Source organism: Lissotriton helveticus, chromosome 5_1, assembly GCF_964261635.1.
Source record: "Lissotriton helveticus chromosome 5_1, aLisHel1.1, whole genome shotgun sequence".
NCBI classification, from domain to species: Eukaryota; Metazoa; Chordata; class Amphibia; order Caudata; family Salamandridae; genus Lissotriton; species Lissotriton helveticus.
Window position 1 is genome coordinate 5,151,123 of NC_136065.1, and position 24,577 is coordinate 5,175,699.

At 48.5% G+C, this 24,577-nt stretch overlaps 1 protein-coding gene across 5 annotated transcripts in view; it reads left to right on the forward strand.

The window, feature by feature from the left end:
• The window catches only part of TAP1 (transporter 1, ATP binding cassette subfamily B member), a 109,910-nt gene extending 87,184 nt beyond the window's left edge, over positions 1-22,726 (forward strand). For 3 of the 5 annotated variants that reach the window (XR_013594636.1, XR_013594638.1, XR_013594637.1), the window contains exons 11-13: positions 10,301-10,437; positions 21,460-22,296; positions 22,396-22,726. Coding sequence is in view for 2 of the 5 variants with exons in the window: in XM_078641562.1 (XP_078497688.1) it covers positions 10,301-10,437; positions 21,460-21,693 (371 nt within the window). In the remaining 3 variants the exon portion in view is untranslated. Of the gene's footprint in view, positions 1-10,300; positions 10,438-21,459 lie in introns of all 5 variants that reach the window. The other 2 variants (XM_078641562.1, XM_078641563.1) reach the window with 1 other exon arrangement.
• The last annotated feature ends 1,851 nt before the right edge of the window (positions 22,727-24,577 follow it).

The window sequence follows — 24,577 nt, forward strand, 5'->3', positions numbered from 1 at the left end:
AACAAAATCAATGATAAAGCCTCTAGCGGAAGCTTTAAAAGCATCCCAAACAAAATGGAACTGGGAAGTAGAGTTAAGATTGTTGTGAAAGAATTCATCCATAAAAAGAGTAAATTGATCAGTAAATTGAGGATCCAGAAGGAGAGAATTATTAAAACGCCAACGACGGGACTTGGGGGTAGGTGAAGGTAAATCAATGTCAAGGATAACGGGGGCATGGTCAGAAATAAGAATAGAACCAATTTCAATATTTGTCATAAATTGAAAAGTATGTTGGGTGAGGAAAATATAATCAATCCGGGAATGTGATGCATGCACAGGGGAAAAAAAGAAGATTCCAGGGTATCCGGGTGAGACAATCTCCAGGAGTCAATTAAACCTCTAGAAGAGATTGCTTTATAAAAGGACTTTTGCATTTTGTTAGGAATATATCTGGTCTGAGATTTACGGTCCATTAACTGATTACAATCACCTCCAACAATTAAATCAACACTGGTGCAAGAGGATAAAAATGTAGAGAAGTCATTCCAAAAAGTAAGATCAATACCATTGGGACCATAAGCATTGCAAAAGGATAAATCTGAGCTATTAACTGTAACATCTAAATACAACCATCTACCATTTGAATCATTCATTCATTCATAAATCTTTATTTCGGTAGGTTTACCACCATAAAAGATATACAAAAATCCATTTCATAATTGTTAAAACAATAAAACATTTAAAAACATTTCAAGTCCATCAAAGTCCATAAAAACTTTCGATAGTGCAGAGTTTCACGTTTTTGCTACAGTGAAAATCAATAGCCGGCCTTAAGGCACTGACTTCTGAGAAACCACATTGCACCTAGATATTTGGCCACAGGAAAAACAATGGGTTCAGACAAGTCTGTTTTCAGCACTCTAAACGCGGCCAGACACTCCACAAACCCCAAATTCCTGCATACAGGGACGATCCATTTCTTACGGAAGTCGTTGTAGGCCGGGCAAAAAAAGATTATATGGAGCTCAGATTCGTTGGCCACTCTACAAGCCGGGCATAAACTAACTGTTGATTCGCTCCACTTGCCAGTTAGAACTCGGAGTGGAAGGGTCCCATGCCTCCATTGCAAGTAGAGTTTCCTGAGTAAAGCAGGGTATAGTTTGTCCAAGGCTGGTTCAAAACTGTAGGTGTCCTTAAAGCGTAGGAATGACTCCGTGAGTGTCCCCAAATTTTGCCGACAACAGAGTGCCGCTAGTTTACTGTCATAGTAGACCTTTGCCAGTCTCTTTTTGGGAATTAACGGGCATGTGGATGATGGATCAGACCAGAGTGTCGATAGGCCTAGACCCTCCAGCTCAGTTTTAATAAATTTAAGCCATTTAATTTTCCCAGCATTAGGCATAGCTAGCACCTCCTGTAGACCCTGCCTATAACTGATCAGTTCTGGGACTACCCACAACCTACGCCAATAAACCAAGGGACGCAGTGCCAGTTCTTCACTTAAAGGACGCAGCCCTAAGTCTAACCTCAGTGGAACAAGGGGCGTGCTGGGCGGAAGTCGTACCCACCCGCCTAATAAACTTGTTCTCCTCTCTCGCCAGTTCTGGTGAAGCTACATGACCCCATAACTCACAGCCATACATAGCGGCCCCCCTTGCCTGTGCCCTATAAATCTGGAGAGGTGGGCCGACAGGTTTGATGTATGACCTGTTTTTTTCCCATGAGCCTCATAACACCTCCCGAGTACTGGGCCAGTGTGAGTAGTGCTTTCTCTTGTTGTGTGCACCAAGTCATATTCTCATTTAACATGAGTCCGAGGTACTCAAAAGTGCGCACCCTTTCAAGTCTGGTCTGGCCAATGGTAGGGTTAAATCGTAGTTTTGGCGGGGGATTGAAAACCATAAATTTGGTCTTGAGAGTGTTGATTTCTAACCCGTGATCCCCACAAAAATCCACAAAGCCATTTAAAACACGCTGTATCCCCATTGGGGACTTTGATAGCAGAAGGGTGTCATCAGCGAACATAATCAGAAATCTAATTTTTAAGCTGAATTGACAAGGATTTGTGAAACAAAATGATAACACCATTCTTATTATTAACTGAAGGCAAACAGAATACCTCACCCACCCACTGCTTGCGTAAAGAGGAAAGGTCTTTTTGAGAGAGGTGACTTTCTTGTAACAAAGCAACTTGGCATTTCAATCTTGCTAAATGAGATAAAACCCTTTGTTTTTTAACCAGGATACGAAGACCTTTAACATTCCAAGATATTAAACGAAGACCATTCATTTAAGAGAAAAAAAAAGAAAGATATGCATGAAGATAGAAAAAAATGAGGAGAGATGAGATAGACACAAACAGAAGATAAACAGCTTAGGAGAGGAAGGAAAGACTGTTGAAAGGAAGGAAATAATCCTGAAAAGATATAATACACCACTACCACAATTTAGAGAAAAGAATAGGTGAATTATGAGGCAAATTGAAAGGATGAAGGAGAGTCTGAATATGACAAAGGGAAATAGAACGAGGAGAGCAGAAGTAAATAAAGAATGCCACGTGGAAAATAAAAGAGTAGGAGAGAAGATGAAGGGAAAAAGAGTGGGAGAAGCTCCCCTGAGATAAAGTAGAGGAAAAAAAAGATGGCGAAAAACCAAAAGGCTTCAGCCATGTAGGACAAAAGCAAGAAGGACAATAAAGTGAGAGCCGGGGCAGCAAAGGACAAACGGCCGCACAACTAAAGAGAATGTCAAATGTATGGTCTCAAAAACATTGGATACAAGAGAGGAAGATAAAAAAAATACAAATGGGTCTGGAGACCGAACACGACAATGTAAAACAAATGAAGGGAACTTACCAAACAATTGTGAAAGGAAGGCAGCGTACTGGGATGTATAAAACATACAACGGAACAGCACAATGAGGGGAAGTTAGAGCCAAAACAATTGAAGAGAAGACCTAAAAAACAAGGTGAGAAGAACAAGAACATATTACAATGAAGAACAACATAACGAGAAGTTATAAAACAGCAGACAAAAACACAGAAACATTAAGAACTGCTGTGTTCCATGGGGTCTTCCTTATGGGTGTTGATGAACTTCCAAAGGTCCGCTGGGTCATCGAAACGGAAAGTTCTTTCTTTGTAAGTAACTTTGAAAATGCAAGGGTGAATGAGGCCATATCTAGCGTTCAAGGATCGTAGCGTAGGTCGTAGGTCCAGAAACTCCTTGCGTCGCGCAGCAGTCTGCTTTGAAACATCCTGAGTAAGAAAGAGTTTGTGCCCAGTCCATAGTAACTGCTTGTGCTGTTTAGCAGAGTGAAGAATAGCCATAAGGTCAGAGTAGAGAAGAAAATAAGCGATGATGCCTCTGGGTTTAGAAGAGGTTGAAGAGTTTTTTGGTCCAAGACGATGCGCCCTTTGAATATTCACATCCAGATGCTTAGGCAATCCAGTGATAGGTAAGACTTGAGTTTTTAGAAATTGGATGATGTCTGACCCCTCAGAATTCTCCGGAATTCCATATATGCGCAGATTGTTGCGCCTATTACGATTACGATTCTCCAAATCCTCAGAGGATTTCTTGAGCATTTCAACTTCCTTAGTGAGGCTAGCAACCTTGGCAACTACCTCGTGGGCATCACTGATTTGTTGCTCAACATCTGATACCCTCTTATCCAGATTGGACCATTTTTCGTCCAGTCTCTGTAATGTAGTAGTGGTATCCGCCATAAAAGGGCGAATTAGGCGTAGCTCCTCCATAATATCATCAAGAGTGACAGGATGTGGAGACTTAGAGGCGCTTACCAGAGGAAGCAGGGTCCTTGCGTGTAGCGGAGGCGGTATTTGAAGCTTTTGAGTTGTGTGCGTGCTTCATTGTGGCGAACTCTGAGAGGACCAGTGTAGAAGTAAAGAGGAAGCGGACCACCTGGGTGCGTAAGTGATGAACTGACCCAAAAAACCACAACAGCGAAGTGAAAAGCACACAAAAAAGAGATTAGGCGCTCAAAAATACCGCAAGCTGCGAAAGAATGGTATCGCAGATACGTGGATCAAAAAGTGTACCTCATATGCCAATGATGCACATTCAAAGGAGTAATGCTGAGGTAAAAATAGATCCAGGAAACATCCATGAGACAGTCAGACGGGATAAATGCCCTGAAGTTGCAGCAGTAGATGAAAAAAAGAGGTAACAGGAGGGTCATATTCAAGAAAAAGAGGAAAAAAAATCGTTTTGAGAAAAAAAACGAGTAAAAACAAAAACAAAATGGCGGCCGTTATCGAGGAAGGAGCGTTTTCGCATTTTTCTACATAAAAAAATGCATTTCAAGTTAGGAAAAGCATACCCAGCTGCAGAGGGGCATTTCTGATTCGATAATCAGCCATTTCTGTAGGGGAATGCTGACAGGAAGCAAGTCCTTCGTGAAAAAGCGCCGCCTGAAATCGCGGAGCTCAAGTGGGAGAGGCCATTTTGTTTGCCGCGTCGCGCGCCCTCGCAATTGATATTCTTGACATCGATATTCTTGACATCGATATTGACATTGATATACTTGACATCGATATTCTTGACATTGATATTCTTGACATTGATATTTTTGACATTGATATTCTTGACATCAATATTCTTGACATTGATATTCTTGCGGACGATATTTTCATATCAGAATATTAGAGACTCGATATTTTGATGTGAGGATATTTTTTCCCGTTATTCTGTCTAAAGACCAATAAAGGGCAAGAGTAGTCCCCAGTATGAGGAAATGTGGATTATTACTTGATGTGGTTGTGTAACATCACCATAATAATTACACAAACCCGTATCCGGCCCCGTCAGGTTTGTTTGAAAATCTTTGCTCTGAGTCACGGCTACCCAGGACTGAGATGTCAGACTTTATCAAAGGAACAAGTGTAAAGCATAAAAAAGTACCAAAAGAATTCAATAATAAGGAAGCACAACTCAATAAAAATCTGACACTAACTTATGAAAAAATAGGTTGTAATTTTAACTTTAAATAGATACCTCAACGATAAAAATCCACCAGAGGGTTTCGGAGATATGAATTTCAAGGAAACAATGAATCACTGCTGTTAATTAAATATAATAAATCTTGAGATCCACTTTGATGAAATGGAACAACTACTTCAACATCTCCCAGATGAACACAAAATTAAAGCACAACAGTTGGTGCAGGAGGGTAAACTCAGTTCTAGCTCCTCCATTAGAAGCGCTTTAGACGCTGCGGACACGGCAGCGAGGGGTATTAATACCAGCTCTCTCCTAAGAAGACATGCCTGCCTCAGGATTTCAGGGTTTGGACCTGCAGCTCAGCAGTCCATTTTAAACAGTCCTTTTGACAAACATCAACTGTTTAACCCTCAAGTCGATGTAGCTTTAGAAAAACTGAAGAAAGATATTGAAGGGGCGAAGTCCATGGGAGCGCTCGAGTCCCCATCAAATAGAGGCTCCTTTCGATGCTGATCTTAAAGAGGGTCCAAAGCCACATCATGAGACCCAAATGCTTCATCTTTTAAAATCATCACACAGCCCTCTCCCTTTAGAGGTTTTTATAGCGGAGGGTACAGAGGAAACAACTCCAAGGGTAGGGGTAAAGGCGCCACAGCACGTAACTCCCCTTCCCCCAACAATCTGTGACTTGCCCACAATTCCCCCCGTTCAACAGTTTCTCCCCATTTGGCAAAGCATCAGACAAATGGGTAATCAACATTATCCGACATGGTTATTGCCTGGAGCTTACCACCAATCCTCTAAATATTCCACCCCACACTCACAAACTCTTGTTAGAGCACCTACAGCTACTCAAACAAGAGGTGCAATCTCTCTTGACGTAGGGAGCCATAGAACCATTTCCGTTACATTACCAGTGTTCAGGGGTTTACTCTCAGTACTTTCTAATCCCCAAAAGGAACGGTTCAATTTTGGATCTAAGAGAGTTAAACCGGTACATACTGTCAGAACATTTCCATATGGTAACACTTCTGCAATCGCTTCCACGGCTGCAACAAGCCGATTTTATGTCCACGCTAGACTTAAATGACTCATATTTTCTCATTCCGAGCCACCCAGATCATCGCAAATATCTCATATTTGTGATAGCAGGTAAACACTATCAGCTCAAAGTACTTCCATTCGGAGTAACTACTGCACCCAGAGCGTTCACAAAATGTCTAGCAGTAGTGGCAGTTCATCTCAGAAGGCAACAAATTCACGTCTTCCTATATCTAGACAATTGGCTTGCGTCAAAGCCAGCACACACCAAAAGTGTTTGCAACACACTCAGAACACATTAGACCTACTCCACCGATTGGGTTTCACAGTCAATACAAAAAAGTCTCAATCTTCAGCCTTCACAAATACAGTCCTATATGGGAGCGACTTTCAACACTAACACAGCTTTAGCCTCTTCAAGTGCATCCAGAATTCGAAATATTCAAACTCTGTTATTACAGTTTCAGTCCAACCAATACCTACCAGCCAGAATCTTCATGCAGCTGCTAGGAATGATGGCATCATGCATCGCAATCGTGCCTCATGTAAGACTGCACATGCGTCTCCTACAAGAATGCTCAGCACGTCAGTGGAATCAGTCACAGGGTCAATTAACAGATCGAGTGTTGGTAGACAGCCGCACCCTTCACTCTCTGCAATGGTGAAACACACAAAAACTATCAAAAGAGTGGCCCTCCATCGACCCTATTCCACAAGTCGCACTAAGAGCCTACTCATCTCTCACAGGTTGGAGTCCCCATCTCCACAACTACACAATTCAAGGGCTCTGGGACAACAAACACAAACATCTTCACATCAACTACCTAGAACTTCAAGCACTATTTCTAGCGCTGAAAGCCTTTCAGTCTCACCTCACAGGCAAAGTTGTCCTAGTCCTCACAGACAACATGACAGCTATGTACTATGTACAAAAACGGGGGGCACTCTCTACAACTGTCACGCCTCTCTCGGACCATTTGGCGTTGGGCAATCCATCACAGCATTTATCTTCTGGCAGAACACCTTCCAGGGGTAAACAACCAGATTGACGACCTCCTCAGCAGACACAGGCAGCAAATACACAAGTGGGAACTTCAGCCCCAAGTTCTCCTTCCATACTTTCAGAAATGGGGATTCCCACAAATAGATCTGTTTGCCACAGTGGACAACATAAAATGCCCCTATGGATGAACTGGTCAGGGATATTTTCCTACGCTTTTCCGCCTCTCCCGCTCCTTCATGTTTCTGATTTTAAAGCTCGGGCAAACATCGCTCACACTCATTTTTATGGCTCCCACATGGCTCCCTCGACCCTGGTTCACCACATTCTTGGAACTATCAGTCGTCCCACATCAAAAGCTGCATCTCACCTCCCGCCTTCTTCCTCAGAACCGTGGAGAAATTAGGCACCCAAACCCCAAGGAGCTAAACTTAGCGATTTGTCTCCTGAAGTCATAGAGTTTGGATACTTAAATGTATCACCAGAGCTTGTTATGCAGCTAAAGGGAAACAATTTGCTGTCTATTGTAACAACAACAAAATGAATCCTCTTGATGCTTCTGTTCAAAACATTATTTGTTACTTTTTTCAATTACAGCACCATGGTTTAGCCTACACATCTATTCGATTGCATCTTGCAGCAGCAGCCGCATATTTGCAAAACAGACAGCATTTATCTTTGTTCAAATTTCCTGTGATTAAAGCCTTTATGGAGGCCTAAAAAGAGTTAAACCACCCAGAACACCTCCGGCACCAGTGTGGAATCTCACCATTGTGCTTACGAGGCTCATTGGTCAACCTTTTGAACAATTACACAATTGTCCTTTACAGTTCTTTTCATGGAAGGTTGCCTTCTTCATTGCTATCACTTCATATTGTTCCTGCTTTTCATCTTACCCAATCAGTTGAGTTACCTGTGTTGTTCCCTCAACCCGATTTAGTAGCCCAAAGAGCTCTTCACACACTTTGTCAGAAGAGCGCTATTGTATTATATTGAAAGGACAAAAGATTTTCGCAAAACAAAGCAACTGTTTCTTGCACTTTCTCCACCTCACAAGGGCAATACTATCTCTAAATCTGGTATTTCGAGATGGATTATTAAAGGCATTCAGACTTGCTATGCTAAAGCTAAAAGAACTTGATCTATTCTTCCTAGCGCGCATTCCACTTGCAAAATAGGAGCAACTATGGCCTTTTTATGTAACACTCCTATAGCTGACATATGTGAGACAGCAACACGGTCCACACCACACACATTTACCAACCACTATTGTGTGGATGTGTTAGTATGTGAACAAGCCAATGTAGGCCAAGCAGTGCTAAAGACACTTTTTCAGACAACTGCAACATCTACCAGTTCGCCACCGCTTTGGGAGAATACTTCTATAAAGTCTATGTAAATCATGTGTATCTACACCACACATGCCTCAAACAGATTGTTACTTACCCAGTAAGCATCTGTTCTTGGCATGTAGAGTTGTAGATTCAGATGCGCCCTCCCACCTCCCCGGGCACCTGTAGTTGTTGCAGGTCTCATTATTTGCATTATATATGTATGAACATCTCTATACTACACTCACTTACTCCATTTTCACCCTCTTGCGGGAAAGCAATCTAACAATGGAGTCGATGCTTATGCGCACTATCACCGAAAGGAGGAGTCACCTATCCCGTGACTGGAAAGACTTCTTAGAAAAAATACAACTTACAAACAACCAGACTCAACACTAGATGGCAGGAGTATGTGAAGTATGTGAATCTTCAGCTCTAAATGCCAAGAACAGAGGCTTACTGGGTAATAACATAATCCATTCTGCCCTGGGTACTATACGTAAAATAAGTAATAAAATGTTAACATTGACTTACATGAATATTTTAGAATACTTATTCTTCCCACACACACAATAAAATAAGTCATGCGTGACTGCTGAGGACCCTCACCATTTACAGTCGGATCTCTCCCGTAGACATCATCTCCGACCTCTGCGTGTGCCATGGCGTTCCTTATCTCTGCACAGGGGGTGCATTGCATGTCAGTGCATATCTGGATTTGGTGTTGGGTTTCTCCAGGCTCCCTTGTGCTCTGGTAAAAGTGTCCGATTCCATGTTGTTCGCTTGAAGCAGCAGCACAATGGCTGATCTGCCCCCAGACTCTTGAGAAAGGTGGGGCCCAAGAGGTGACTCACTGACTACCCCCAGACAGAGCAGGAGTGGAAAGGGTTTTGCACATAGGCCACGGAGAAGTGAAATTAGCAGCCATAGTGTACTGTTAATTTTGTTTCAGATAGGCTGTCTGTCTGATTTTCCTCTCTCCTTTTAGTTAGTTCGTAATTTGCAGTTTTAGATAATGAGAAGTTAGACATGGGTATCAAGTGGTCAGCTGAGTTTTTTCGAAAAACTTCAGGCCCTAAGTGGAGCGCGGAGTTCCAAAACTCTGTGAAATCTGCCGGCGGAGCAGAGTTCATCGCCCCCCCCTTAGAAAGAAGCAAACAGATGGCCTGAGGGAGCAAACGACAGAGCCAGCTACTAAACATGCTCTCTGTAGAGTGGCTCTACAAAAAGAAAAAATAGTGCCCGAGAAACCAACATGCAGGCACAAAAGTGTAAGGGTACAAGTAATTGAGCTATGCTCGGTGGGAGGGAACAGCCATGAAAAGGAGGGGCCTAAAGGGAAGATTAACCGCATGCAAGCAATGCTTTTTATAGAACACTCCAAGAAACAAATGAAAAGCAATGGGCGGGCAGTATGCCCACAAAGTATATACAACATGCTTCGAAAAGAAAGGGCAAGCACTGTGTAGCCGAGACCTACAAATACTGAGTGAAACTTGCTTAACTGGGATGCAAGGAAGTAATTGAAATGAGAGGCGCTAGGAAGCTATGAACAATCAGGACCACAAAGAGTATGGGGTGGTGCGGACCATTCCACAAGCAAGGAACTAGTGAGCTCACAGTGGTTGCACACAGGAAGTCTTCTGTAAACGGATGTTGGCCTGTCCACCAATCATATTAATACATATGTGTAGCATTCTGGTGAGTATTGTGGGCATGAATGAAGGAGCCTGGGTACCAAAGGTGCAACATCAGCTGAGCTGTGAGTTTCATTTCAACAGTAGGGGAAGGGGTTTGTAAGCAGAGGGCTCTCCCTAGCACTGCGAGGTGCAAGGCTTGTGTGCGCCCATGTTAGGACCCCCATGTGGGCACAACTTCCATATTTGCACAGAGTATCACACGCTTGGAAACATTGTGCCCCTTGTGTCCCCCGTTTACCCCCACATTTCTAGATATCTAATGCCTTCCTGTCCTCCTTCCACAGACGCCGGCGAGAGGGGAGGGAAGCTGTCGGGGGGTCAGAGGCAGCGAGTAGCCATCGCCAGGGCCCTGATGCGGGACCCCCAGATTCTCATCCTGGATGACGCCACCAGCTCCTTGGACTCAGAGACCGAGAACCAGGTGAGTTGGTTCAACACTTATACAGCTCACTTTGGACGTTAGTGCCCACGGGGGCAGCCCCCAGGGGGAGTTAATTGCCCAAAGTGAGGGGTGAACCTGGGAGTAATGGGGGGCTGTAAAAGCCATGGGGAGCAGTTAAAGCTATGGGCAGCTGTGGACACTATGGGAGGCATTGTGTAAGCTATGGGAGGAGCTGTGGAAGCAACAGGGAGCTGTGGAAGCTATGGGAGGATCTGTAGAAGCGACAGGGAGCTGTGGAAGCGATTGAGACCTGGGTAAGCTATGGGAGGAGCTGTGGAAGCAACAGGGAGCTGTGGAAGCTATGGGAGGATCTGTAGAAGCGACAGGGAGCTGTGGAAGCGATTGAGACCTGGGTAAGCTATGGGAGGAGCTGTGGAAGCTATGGGGAGCTGCGGAAGAGATGGGTAGCTGTATAAGCAATGGGAAGCTGTGGAAGCTATGGGAGGAGCTGTGGAAGCTATGGGGAGCTGTGGAAGTGATGGGGAGCTGTGGAAGTAATGGAGAGCTGTGGACACTATAGGAGGAGCTGTGGAAGCTATAGGGAGCTGTGGAAGCGATTGAAACCTGGGTAAGCTATGGGAGGAGCTGTGGAAGCTATGGGGAGCTGCGGAAGAGATGGGTAGCTGTATAAGCAATAGAAAGCTGTGGAAGCTATGGGAGGAGCTGTGGAAGCTATGGGGAGCTGTGGAAGTGATGGGGAGCTGTGGAAGTAATGGGGAGCTGTGGACGCTATAGGAGGAGCTGTGGAAGAGATGGGGAGCTGTTGAAGTATGGAGAGCTGTGCAAGCTATGGGAGGAGCTGTGGAAGCGACAGGGAGCTGTGGAAGCTATGGGCAGCTGTGGAAGCGATTGAGACCTATGGAAGCTATGGGAGGAGCTGTGGAAGCGTTGGGCGTCTGTGGAAGAGATGGGGAGCTGTGGAAGCAATGGGGGGCTGTGGGAGCGATTGAGAGCTGTGGTACCTATGGGAAGAGCTGTGGAAGCTATGGGAGGAGCTATGGAAGCTATGGGAGGAGCTGTGGAAAAGGTGGAGAGCTGTGGAAGCTATGGGGACCTGTGGAAGCGATTGAGAGAAGCTGTGGAAGCTATGGGGAGCTGTGAAAGCGACTGAGAGCTGTGGAAGCTATGGGAGGAGCTGTGCAAGCTATGAGAGGAGTTGTGGAAGCAATGGGGAGCTGTGGACACGATTGAGAGCTGTGGAAGCTATGGGGAGCTGTGAAAGCGATTGAGAGCTGTGGTAGCTATGGGAGGAGCTGTGCAAGCTATGAGAGGAGCTGTGGAAGCAATGGGGAGCTGTGGACACGATTGAGAGCTGTGGAAGCTATGGGGAGCTGTGAAAGCGATTGAGAGCTGTGGAAGCTATGGGAGGAGCTGTGCAAGCTGTGAGAGGAGCTGTGGAAGCAATGGGGAGCTGTGGACGCGATTGAGAGCTGTGGAAGCTATGGGAAGAGCTGTGGAAGCTATGAAAGAAGCTATGGAAGCTAGGAGGAGCTGTGGAAGCTATGAGGAGCTGTGGAAGCAATGGGAGGAGCTGTGCAAGCTATGAGATGAGCTGTGGAAGCTATGAGAGAAGCTGTGGATGCTATGGGAGGAGCTGTGCAAATATGGGAGGAGCTGTGCAAATATGGGAGGAGCTGTGGAAGCTACGGGGAGCTGTGGAAGCTATGAGGAGCTGTGGAAGCAATGGGAGGAGCTGTGCAAGCTATGAGATGAGCTGTGGAAGCTATGAGAGAAGCTGTGGATGCTATGGGAGGAGCTGTGCAAATATGGGAGGAGCTGTGGAAGCGATTGAGAGCTGTGGAAGCGATTGAGAGCTGTGGAAGCTACGGGGAGCTGTGGAAGCTATGAGGAGCTGTGGAAGCAATGGGAGGAGCTGTGCAAGCTATGAGATGAGCTGTGGAAGCTATGAGAGAAGCTGTGGATGCTATGGGAGGAGCTGTGCAAATATGGGAGGAGCTGTGGAAGCGATTGAGAGCTGTGGAAGCTACGGGGAGCTGTGGAAGCGATTGAGAGCTGTGGAAGCGATTGAGAGCTGTGGAAGCTACGGGGAGCTGTGGAAGCTATGAGGAGCTGTGGAAGCAATGGGAGGAGCTGTGCAAGCTATGAGATGAGCTGTGGAAGCTATGAGAGAAGCTGTGGATGCTATGGGAGGAGCTGTGCAAATATGGGAGGAGCTGTGGAAGCGATTGATACCTGTGGAAGCTACGGGGAGCTGTGGAAGCGATTGAGAGCTGTGGAAGCGATTGAGAGCTGTGGAAGCTACGGGGAGCTGTGGAAGCTATGAGGAGCTGTGGAAGCAATGGGAGGAGCTGTGCAAGCTATGAGATGAGATGTGGAAGCTATGAGAGAAGCTGTGGATGCTATGGGAGGAGCTGTGCAAATATGGGAGGAGCTGTGGAAGCGATTGAGAGTTGTGGAAGCTACGGGGAGCTGTGGAAGCGATTGAGAGCTGTGGAAGCTACAGGGAGCTGTGGAAGCGATTGAGAGCTGTGGAAGCTATGGGTAGAGCTGTGGAAGCTATGAGAGAAGCTGTGGGAGCTATGGGAGGAGCTGTGCAAGCTATGAGAGGAGCTGTGGAAGCAATGGGGAGCTGTGGACACGATTGAGAGCTGTGGAAGCTATGGGGAGCTGTGAAAGCGATTGAGAGCTGTGGAAGCTATGGGAGGAGCTGTGCAAGCTATGAGAGGAGCTGTGGAAGCAATGGGGAGCTGTGGACGCGATTGAGAGCTGTGGAAGCTACGGGAAGAGCTGTGGAAGCTATAAAAAAAGCTATGGAAGCTAGGAGGAGCTGTGGAAGCTATGAGGAGCTGTGGAAGCAATGGGAGGAGCTGTGCAAGCTATGAGATGAGCTGTGGAAGCTATGAGAGAAGCTGTGGATGCTATGGGAGGAGCTGTGCAAATATGGGAGGAGCTGTGGAAGCGATTGAGAGCTGTGGAAGCTACGGGGAGCTGTGGAAGCTATGAGGAGCTGTGGAAGCAATGGGAGGAGCTGTGCCAGCTATGAGATGAGCTGTGGAAGCTATGAGAGAAGCTGTGGATGCTATGGGAGGAGCTGTGCAAATATGGGAGGAGCTGTGGAAGCGATTGAGAGCTGTGGAAGCTACGGGGAGCTGTGGAAGCGATTGAGAGCTGTGGAAGCTACAGGGAGCTGTGGAAGCGATTGAGAGCTGTGGAAGCTATGGGTAGAGCTGTGGAAGCTATGAGAGAAGCTGTGGATGCTATGGGAGGAGCTGTGCAAATATGGGAGGAGCTGTGGAAGCGATTGAGAGCTGTGAAAGCTACGGGGAGCTCTGGAAGCTATGGGGAGCTGTGGAAGCGATTGAGAGCTGTGGAAGCTATGGGTAGAGCTGTGGAAGCGATGGGTAGCTGTATAAGCAATGGGAAGCTGTGGAAGCTATGGGGAGCTGTGGAAGCTATGGGGAGCTGTGAAAGCTATGGGAGTAGCTGTATATAGTACTGGCTGTGGGTGTCAGTGCCCGCGCACAGCACAGCTCTTGTATCCTTCGGCTCATTGAAATATTCATATATCTATATATAGTACCGCTGGTCGGTACCTGTTCCTCTCTAGGGCAAGCATACGTCACATTTATGGTTTACAGATCACTCCATTTACACTGTAGAGTGCGTGTTATCCAGTCCTGGGCTTTTCTACCACCAATCATTGTCAAGTGTCTTAATCCAAATGGGGCAAGTTTAGCAAAGACTACACATCCCACAATGCACTGATGTGTTCAATGAAAACTACCAAGTTGGTATCAGCTATTACAGGTGAGTTTAATCCTGGAGTGTGGGTGAGCACAAGACTTCCAAGAGGTCAGGAGCAGCAAAGGGCGTTACTTACAGACATGTGGTGGGTAGTAAAGATTGTGCTGTCCAATGAACGCAAAGGTTAGATTTCAGTAATGTTTTCTCTGTACCTATTCTGTTTACATGTAATATTATTATCTAACACAACGGTGAAAACCTGGCATGCCATGGAATTCACCAGTGATGAGGCTGAGGCCATCCACCCTCCAAACGCAGAATCCCCTCCCCCACCCGCTGTGGTTCAGACACATAGCCGCAGTTGACACAGGTGCATGACTGCAGGCTTCACACTTGTGGAGATATCGGGCAGGTTGTATTCTTTTGTTATTTGTAAACAAGTTGTATAAACTCCACCTCTCCAGAGATGTCCTACTAGGCTGCTGAAACGTGTTCTTTATATTGTACAAATCGCAGTATCTTTCAATATTTAAGTAACCCAATGACATCGGAGATGATGCAGATAACACCATAGACTTCAAATCAGCCACCCGTTGTGACCCCTGCCACCTTGCTTGCGACCTCTGGCTGTTTGTCAGCCTTGGCAAGCTCTGGTGGCACAAAATCAGCCCGTGTGCGCAGCGCTTGATTTCACTGCGGTGCTGAAGCTGCGCCGGCAGAGACATCATGATGGCCTACATGGGTGGGGAAAGAAATCGTCTCACTCCTCGTTGCTATGGCGACCCCGGGATGGGCCAGCCAGCGCAGTCCTTGATTTGATACATTGTATGTATCCGCTTAGGGCCTGGGTCAGGTCTAGTAGCTGTAGAATTGGGAAGGGCCCTAGGCCCGTATGGTGAACAGCAGCAAATGACGTGGACACAGACACCAGTTAGGGGTAGTGGGAATGGCCACGAGCACGTGCGCTCGGTCCCTTTTATTAGCAGCGTCATGTGACACCATGACGTCTGTGGTGGGTGTGTGTAAAGTGGGTTACATCACTCCTGAACACTAGACCGTGTTCATGCTAGGACTCTACATCCCTCCCATTTTTTAATCGCAAAAACCCACATACAGAAATCAACCTGTGGGAAAAACAAACTGTATCAGGATGCAGTAAAGTGTTCAACTTCCGCTGAGTCCCTTTATCCTCCGCTGCTTGGAATCACAGATGATGTTCAATCTGCTGCGGGGAACGTCAGTTCACAGTGGCACCGGTGTGGGGGTGCTCGATGGAACCAGTCTATTGACGACTCTGCGACAAGATTGTCCTCACAGTCCTTCTTTTGCTCACTTCCATGGCGACGGGTGCAGTTAGAGTTCTTGTCGTTCGCCGGGGAATAATGCACGATTTCCGGTCTCGGCCTTAGCTTCACTTGTAGTCTGTGTCCTACTTGGCAAAAGGCAGATCCGTTGCAAGGCATCCCTCTCACTAGGATGACCCCTCTCGTCGGTGTTCCCCTGCCACGGGATATCCTTGAGGTCCTCTTCTCGGATTTGCGCTGGGCTGGATGTGCCACATCAGGTTGCTCCTGCGCCGCCATCAGTGGGGTATGTAGCAGACCATGCGCCTCACCTCAGATTCCGCAGCCTCGTCCCAAGGTAGCTATTGGTTTCTGTCTTTGCTTGCGATGTCTTCGCCCTCCCCGGACCTTTCGGATGGGCGTCGGAGGACCGTCTCTCGTCGCGGGGACTGCGTCCCGGAGGCCTCTGCCCCTGAGTCACCACGGCTGGCATGTGTCCAGTGTCCGTGTGACCCCAAAGGTGGATGTCACAAACGGTCTCGCTTGCTCCTCTCCGCAGATCCTGGGTGTGCGGAAACATCGCCTGTCAGCTGGTCTTCTTTGCCACTGGTGTTCTTCCGGCCTCGTGTTCCTCGCACCGTTGTCCTGGCACTTGTCGCCTTCCTTCTCTTCGGGAGTGTGAGTGGTCTTCCTGCACTCCTCTCTCTTTCCTTAGTTGGTTCACCGTGGGGACGTTGCTTCGCACTGACTTCTCCTTCTACTCTTAACTGTGGCAACAGGCCACATGGATATACTTCCTTCCTTTTCACGGTGGCAGACATGCCACTCAGATCTCTCCTTTTCTTCCTTCCTTTTCACAGTGGCAGACGTGCCACTCAGATCTCTTCTTTTCTTCCTTCCTTTTCACAGTGGCAGACGTGCCACTCAGATCTCTTCTTTTCTTCCTTTTCGCGGTGGCAGATGTGCCACACGGATCTCTTCTTTTCTTCCTCCTGCATCGCGACATCACTTGGACCGATCTTGTGTCTTCTCTCCTGACCTGGGTCCTCCATGCAGTGCGCGCACTCTGCATGTGCACCCTTGGTCTTGTCCCCGTCTGGGACACTTTCTCCTTCTTCCTCAGCAGCCAGAGTTGGTGTCGCGAACCTTCTTTTCTTGATGCTTTCTTTTCTTGATGCTTGTTGGTGACGTTCGGGGGTCCACGTCCGTAGACCTTTTCATGGTTGAACGTCCTGGACCGGTTGGTGGTCCACTTCTGCCGATGCCGGGCAGGTTGCTTTCGGTCGTCCTGTCGGACTTTGCGCTACAACAGTTCCTAGGGACCCGTTGTGGGTCAGCACTTGATGGGCGATCATTCTGCGGATCGGCTCCTGGGAGGCGCCATGGATCTGTCGCGGGTCGGCACTTGATGGGCGATCGTTCTGCGGATCGGCTCCTTGGAGGCGCCATGTCGTGGGGTCCTCCGCGAAGATTGTTCTGCGCGATGGCGCTGCATGCATTCTTCTTTCTGCTTGCGGCGGCTGTGCGTTGCCACGTGGCGCGTTGATTGCGCACTTACTGTTCAGGGTTCTGGGACGCCTGTTGCGTGACGTTGGGTACTTGCTGCTTTGGCTGTCGTCAGGTACTTGATGCTTCGGACCGTTGGCGGGAGTAGTTGATGCTGCGGTGAGGGCCTGTGGCCACAAGGCGTCGCTGCTCTCTCCGTCTTTTGATCGCGGCAGTCTTTTCCCTGGACGTTCTTCCAGTGCTTGGCAGTCGTTTCCTCCAGACGTCCTGTGAGTGCTTGGATGCTTAGTGAAGCATTGGTGCCTCTTCCCACGTCGCGTTGGAAGTGGCTGCTGCCAACTCCTTGCTGGTGCTTGTGGGTGTCTTCTGCGCTGTTGCGCACTTTCTTGCTGTGGGAGTTCAGATGCTTTCCCTGGGGGCGCTACTCAGTCTGTTGCCTCTAGATGCTGCTAATTTATCTTGCGTTGTACAATGCTTGTTTTAGTACTGGTGGATGTAAGTGCACTTCTGCTTTTGGCCACTGGGTGGCAGTGTTGCTGGATTTGTTAGCAGCCTGTCTTGTCTTCCCCTGATGTGCACTCTACTGTCTCAGTGCACAGGGGGCTGGAGCTGCTGCTGGTAACAGGACTTCAAGCTGTCTTTCAGGTGAGTCCCTTCCCTGTGTCTGTGTACTTTTGGGGGCGGGAGGGAGCAGGCATGATGGCAGGCGGTTGTGTGGGTAAATGCTGTGCAGGGGGGTAAAACGTCTGTGAAGTTTTATGTGACATAGCTTATCTTTGGCGGCGCTGGCCGCTTACAGGCACTTCATTTGTTCATGGAGCCCACGAGGTGGAGGCTCATCAGATCTTCGGCGGCGCTGGCCGCATGTAGGCACTTCCTTCTTCAGCCGGGAAGCCTAGGAGGTGGGGCACACTTGGACACGGCGGCGCTGGCCGCATGCAGGCTTTGCAAACCTCCCCACGCTCCCCGCTCGCGGCAGCCTCTGGCAGTCCTCACGCGGGCGGGGGGGGGGAAATGGTGGTGTTCGCCGCAGGCAGGGGAAGCGCGTCGCCCCCTTCACTCCTCGCTGGGCGGGGGCGCTCGAGGCAGGCCGCGGGTGGGCTCCGCCGGCTCTGCAGTGTGTGTCCTTTGTTGTGGGTGCCGCCGGCAGGCCGCGGGTGGGCTCCGCTGGCGCTGCAGTCTTTCTTCGCTGGGGATGCCACCGGCAGGCCGCGGGTGGGCTCCGCTTGGTCTTTCTTCGCTGGGGGCTACCGGCGGGCCGCGGGTGGGCTCCGCTGGCCCGGATCACGTTGCGAGGGGGGTCGGGAGGCGGTTAGCTACTCCGCTCCCTCCCCCTCGTTGTCGACGGTTGTTGCGGGTCCGGCCGCACTTCCTCACGCCGCCATTAGTCTCTGTGCCCCGCCGCTTCTAAGCACACACGCGGCGGGGGCAGGGAACGACTCGGGCAGGCCGCGGGTGGGCTCCGCCGGTCCTGCTTTCACATTGGCACAGTTCATGGCGGGCGCTTCGCCCCTGGGGCTCACCTTCGGCCGGCGGGCCAGATGCTTTGTCACGGTCGTGGCGGGTGGGCTCCGCCCGGCCCGTGCACCTCTCCAGTGGGGGTTTCAGCCTCGCGGCCGTCGCATGTGGGCTCTGGGCGGTCCGCTGTTTCCAGGTGGCACTCGTTGGTGGCGGTCGACGCGGGTGGGCTCCGGTCGGCTTGCTGTGGGGCTCCCGGTCGCTGCGGGGCTCCGACGTGCCCACCGGCTTCTCAGCGCGCTGCGCCCTGCTGCAGGGGATGCCCTCTAGGCGGGCAGCTCTCTTCCCCTTTTTCTTGTATATTAGCTGTGGGTAGTGTCACGCATGGGCTGCACTACCGGCCTCGTCGCCAGTGTAGAATTGGGAAGGGCCCTAGGCCCGCATGGTGAACAGCAGCAAATGACGTGGACACAGACACCAGTTAGGGGTAGTGGGAATGGTCACGAGCACGTGCGCTCGGTCCCTTTTATTAGCAGCGTCATGTGACACCATGACGTCTGTGGTGGGTGTGTGTAAAGTGGGTTACATCACTCCTGAACACTAGACCGTGTTCATGCTAGGACTCTACAGTAGCCAATGGTGATGAGTTCTAACCTGAGCGAATGAGCACGAAGCACGGCTGGGAGTGACTGGACAGTGACTAAGTGCACATACTGCAGCTAGGAGCACGTGTTTGTAAGGCAAGCACACACCTGCTGCATGCCCTACCCTAGCTGAGTACGTCACGTGGTGCCTGGCGGTGGTGCAGTACATCTACCACCGTGTTTGAGACCGGGTCCCAGGGCTGTCAATCTGGCAGCGCGCGAAAGCTCTACCAATGAGCATGGGCCTGACAAAAATGATTTTCCACCCCTTCGGCAGTAAAAAAGCTGCTGACGGTCCCGCCTCGGAGTCGGAGTTGAGTCAGACTCGGGCCTGCTGCATGGATGTTGGGTGTCACTAGTCTCTAGAGTGACTGACTTCATTGTAAGCTCGAGACAGACTCCCAGTCTTGACCGGGCCATGAGTGACTTGCTTCACTTAATTGTCATTCTCTGATTGAGTCGAACACTCTGACCTCGGGCGCGCTGCGGGGCCGGTTGCGCGGGAGTGAGACGGATTTATTTATTTAGTTATTTATAAAGTTTTATATAGCGCAAACATGACCCTTGCGGGAATCAGAGCGCTTTACAATGTTCAAGACAACATGTATAAAAGTAACACTCGACTAGAGTCTCGACTCTCCGACTCCCCTTGTGGTGGTGTCGGTCGTTGTGACTCCTGTGAGCTGCGGCCCCTGGTAAACCTCTAACAGAAGCCACAAGTAAAGTAAGATTAGATCATCTGTTTTTGGAGTTGACACAAGACTTTCAAATGCCCTGCTGCAAAACTTCAGAAATGATTGTTAAAGAGCACACATTTCAGGTTCAACCCTTCCAGCGATCTAGCCATCGTGTAGGTAATGTGAATAACACATTAATTGCCATTGTTTTATGTCAAACACTGCAACTGTGTAGCCACAGCATGCGCACGCCGGTCAGTGCTGGTGGACCGTCCAAGACATTGTCTGTTTTGAACAGCACCAAGGCCAGAATGGCCCTACTGGGCATCAGGTGATGGGCGGGCATTTACCAGGGAGGGTGGAAGGGCGGGGCAGGTTTTTTTAGTGGAGCCTGTTTTGTAGCGGTGCAGTACTTTTAAAATCCCTGTAAAGTTCCTTGTATAGTCAGCAGTTTTTGGGCAACAATAAAAGTGTCAAGTAGCACTTGCTGTCCACCTATTTGTTCTGTCATCAAGACTTGCAATTATCAGTACAGCAACTATTCTTTGTACCAGCCAGTACCCTATTCCCAGATCTGTGGCGTATCTGTGGCTTGTCAGACAATTCTGGATTTCATATTAGCTGAGCATCAACTTACCCTCAGGTCAGTCTCTGCAAAGGAGGATTCCCCAGTCATCACCAGACCCAGCTGCTGCTTGTAGCAGCAGATACAGTTCTAGAGGGGAACAAGTGAGCTCTTGGCCTCTTTCTATCCACCCAGTCAACACCTTCTCCTTTCCAAGGAAGCCGAGCAGCAGCGTCTCTTCTTATCAATGATGCAGAATCAACATGACAGACAGTGTCTTCGTCCATGCGAGTGAAATGTGCACACATGTTCTTAACACTCTACAAACATGCAATACAGAAGAGGCATAATATTTATCAACACAAGCACTGTACCAGTGATGCGCCTGCTGTCTGTAGAAGATATTAATGATAGCAACCCTGGAAAGGTTCAGTGTCTCCACAGGTTTAGACCTATGTATACCATGTCATGGAAAGGAGGGTTGCTGGGAGAACTTGGCCTGCATTAAACAGCGCTGTTATCTACGTTCCAAGACTGAGATTTATTGAAACGGTACTCCTAGTTTCAAAAACAAATTATAAAATGAACTTGTTGTGAACATTAAACTCCCATCAACCGTCCCATTGTATAAGTTATTTGTTATTTATAATGGCTGATTTCACCCTATCATATTTTCCATTGTTGTACACTGTTTACTGGGTTCTTAATAAATGCTACCTTATCTTAACTGTACATATGAAGATACTTCCTGAAACCATGTGTTCACCTGCATTTTTAGTAGGATTTGAAGTATGTCTGTTTATAGGGTTCTACTCTTGTATCTGTACAGATTTTCCAGCCTCTGTGTGTGGTGTAATTAACCAAAGGTTAGATGTATCACTTCCTGTGATAGCACCAAGCCAAAGGTCATGCAATGTCGCTTCCTTTGGTTTCATGGGGTCAAAAGGTCATGTGATGTCACTTCCTGTGATGGTCTCAGGTCAAATGCCTTGCGATGTCACTTCCTGCTTGGGCCAAAGGGTAGGTGATGTCACTTCCTGTGATGTGACCAGATCAAAGTTTGTTTGATGTCACTTCCTGTGGCATCAGGTATGGGCCACAGGTTGTTGACAGAGTGAAGGGATTTGAACCCGTGTATAACATTTCGCGTCTTGTTCTCTCAGGTGCAGAACACCATCTACAGGCGTGAGCGGAAGAGGACGGTGCTGGTCATCACACACCGGCTCAGCACGGTGGAGCGAGCCGACAACATCCTGGTGATGGCGGGAGGTGAGATCAGGGAGCGGGGGACACACCAGGAGCTGCTGGCCAGGAAGGGCTTGTACGAAGACCTGCTCCGGAAACAGCTTCACGGCTCCAACCAGGGCTCAGCGGATGGACAAGACGCGAGCCCCTAGCGCACAACTGCGCCTTGGAAGAGACTCCAGGCACTGTGATCACTGCACAAGTACTGGTGAAAATGACAGTGGTGAGGTTCACTACAGAGCACAAGAACCCCTCAAGAAGGCTCAGACTGTTTTTTTTTATATTTTGAAAAAAAGACCCTTTTTTCAAAAGAAATTAAACTAAAAAACTTTAATGGTCATTATTTTGATATTTGGTGCCAGTGAGGGACTGTTATTTAGATCGGTTGCCTTGAATGTTTCCAATTTCTCTCAAACTAAACATATGTTTGCCACAAGAAATTGCTGAAATGAAAGCTCCCCCTGGAAGGGCTCGAACCTGGTACTTGTAATGGGCAGCTGGTGTCCAGGGGGAGAAGCTGGCTGCCTCTTGCCCAGGCACAATCGACAGAGGTGAAACAGGGCTGCCACCTGGACAGTATTTTACAAGCCTGGCCTCTGTTTCCAAAAATTTGAAAAAACTGTGAAATCTGGTACCTTTTCTCTTTTGAAATATACTCCCAAAACAGTAACCTCATGAAGAAGAAATCACTTAAAAGTATTTGAAAGCTGTGGAAAGCAAAGACAGGTAACTGGCGTTCACAATAAATATTGAGGGCCTTATTTATGAAGGCCTTGCGCCGCCGGTGCGTCACTTTTAAAATGGGAAAAAGTGACGCACCAGTGGCACAAGGCCTTCGTAAATAAGGCCCTTAGAATTTTAGTTCTCACCTCAGTTTTGGGCCTCTGAAGAATTGTAAAACGTAAAGATGTGGTCTGTATTTTTTTCTGAGATTGAGGGCAGCCCTTTAGCATAAAAAGCGGTCCCCGCTCACCTCTGGTGATATTGCACTTACACATTTTCTGCTTCTATAGAAGTTGTCGCTCTGAGACTATGAATCAGTGAATTAAACTTGCATCACAATCTGGCACCTGCCGTTTTACCGTAGAGCAAAGAGTGTTTCCTGGTGTTTGTTTTGCTTTTAACTGATAATGTTATACGTATTTTGAAGGCGTTATTATACTATTAAATTGTTTTCTTTAAAAAGAGATATTTGTGTACAAATGTGGTTGTCTTCCATGCTCCTAGGTGACAGCTGAGTCACAGAGTAAAATAGCAAGACAAAGGGGTCCAAGATCACACAGGGAGCCAAGTGAGGACCAGCAGACCTGTGTTAGAAGCAGGTGCACAACTGTCCTCGTGCTGAGATGCACTTGTGAAAGCACAATTTGGTCACACCCAAGAATTTGGTTGCTGGTGCACGGTCTGTGTCTGTGGCTGCTAGTGCATGGTCTGTGTCTGTGGCTGCTGGCGCACGGTCTGTGTCTGTGGCTGCTGGTGCACGGTCTGTGTCTGTGGCTGCTGGTGCACTGTCTGTGTCTGTGGCTGCTGGTGCACGGTCTGTGTCTGCTGGCGCAGGGTCTGTGTCTGTGGCTGCTGGTGCACGGTCTGTGTCTGTGGCTGCTGGTGCAGGGTCTGTGTCTGTGGCTGCTGGTGCACGGTCTGTGTCTGTGGCTGCTGGTGCACGGTCTGTGTCTGTGTCTGCTGGTGCACGGTCTGTGTCTGTGGCTGCTGGCGCAGGGTCTGTGTCTGTGGCTGCTGGTGCACGGTCTGTGTCTGTGGCTGCTGGTGCAGGGTCTGTGTCTGTGGCTGCTGGTGCACGGTCTGTGTCTGTGGCTGCTGGTGCACGGTCTGTGTCTATGGCTGCTGGTGCACGGTCTTTGTCTGCAGCTGCCTGTGACTGCTGGTGCACGGTCTGTGTCTGTGGCTGCTGGTGCACGTGCTGTGTCTCTGTGGCTGCCTGTGGCTGCTGGTGCAAGGTCTGTGTCTGTGGCTGCTGGTACACGTGCTGTTTCTCTGTGGCTGCCTGTGGCTGTTGGGGGCAATGTCTATGTCTGTGGCTGCTGGTACACGTGCTGTGTCTCTGTGGCTGCCTGTGGCTGCTGGTGCATGGTCTGTGTCTGTGGGTGCACGGTCTGTGTCTGTGGCTGCTCGTGCACGTGCTGTGTCTCTGTGGCTGCCTGTGGCTGCTGGTGCACGGTCTGTAGCTGCTGGTGCATGTGCTGTGTCTCTGTGGCTGCCTGTGGCTGCTGGTGCACGGTCTGTGTCTGTGGCTGCTGGTGCACGTGCTGTGTCTCTGTCGTTGCCTGTGGCTGCTGGTGCACGGTCTGTGTCTGTGGCTGCTGGTGCACGTGTGTAATGACCATTACTTTGTCGAATACGGGTGTCTTAGTTAGTTAGCTATGGAGTCATTACTTATCACAGTCCCTTCTCAGGATACCTACAAATACCACATTTTTAGAATACCTGTCTGAGAAAGAAATAACACTAACAGCTAAAGATACAATAAATCATAGCTCCAAGGGTATGCATAGCAACGTCTTCTGACGAATCGGTATCTGCAACGTCGCCCGACTAACAAAGCAAGGTCTTCCGACGAATCAGTATCAGCAACGTCTCCCAACGAACAAAATCAGAATCAGCAACGTCTCCCGACGAACAAAGCAACACACCTAAGTACGAATAGCAACGTCTTCCGACGAATCAGTATCAGCAACGTCTCCCGACTAACAAAATCAGAATCAGCAACGTCTCCCGACGAACAACGCGAATCTACGCGAGTAACACCTCCCGGTGAAAATCAGTACATACCTCTTACGCTATGTTGGGCTGGTTTACTTACAATTTAGATATTCCTGTTTCCGAGCCGATTTCCCTCCCGTATCGATAATTACCCATTAGAGGGAAAATAGCCCATCCCTCCTTAGGCACTTGGTAAACAAGCATTTGCAATGCAATAGGTCTCGCATTAGGAAAGTTTGAGCTATTGGTATTGTAAATGACACATTTTTTATTTCTGTGTTGGTTTTGAAAACAGCGAAATTAATAGCTTTGTCA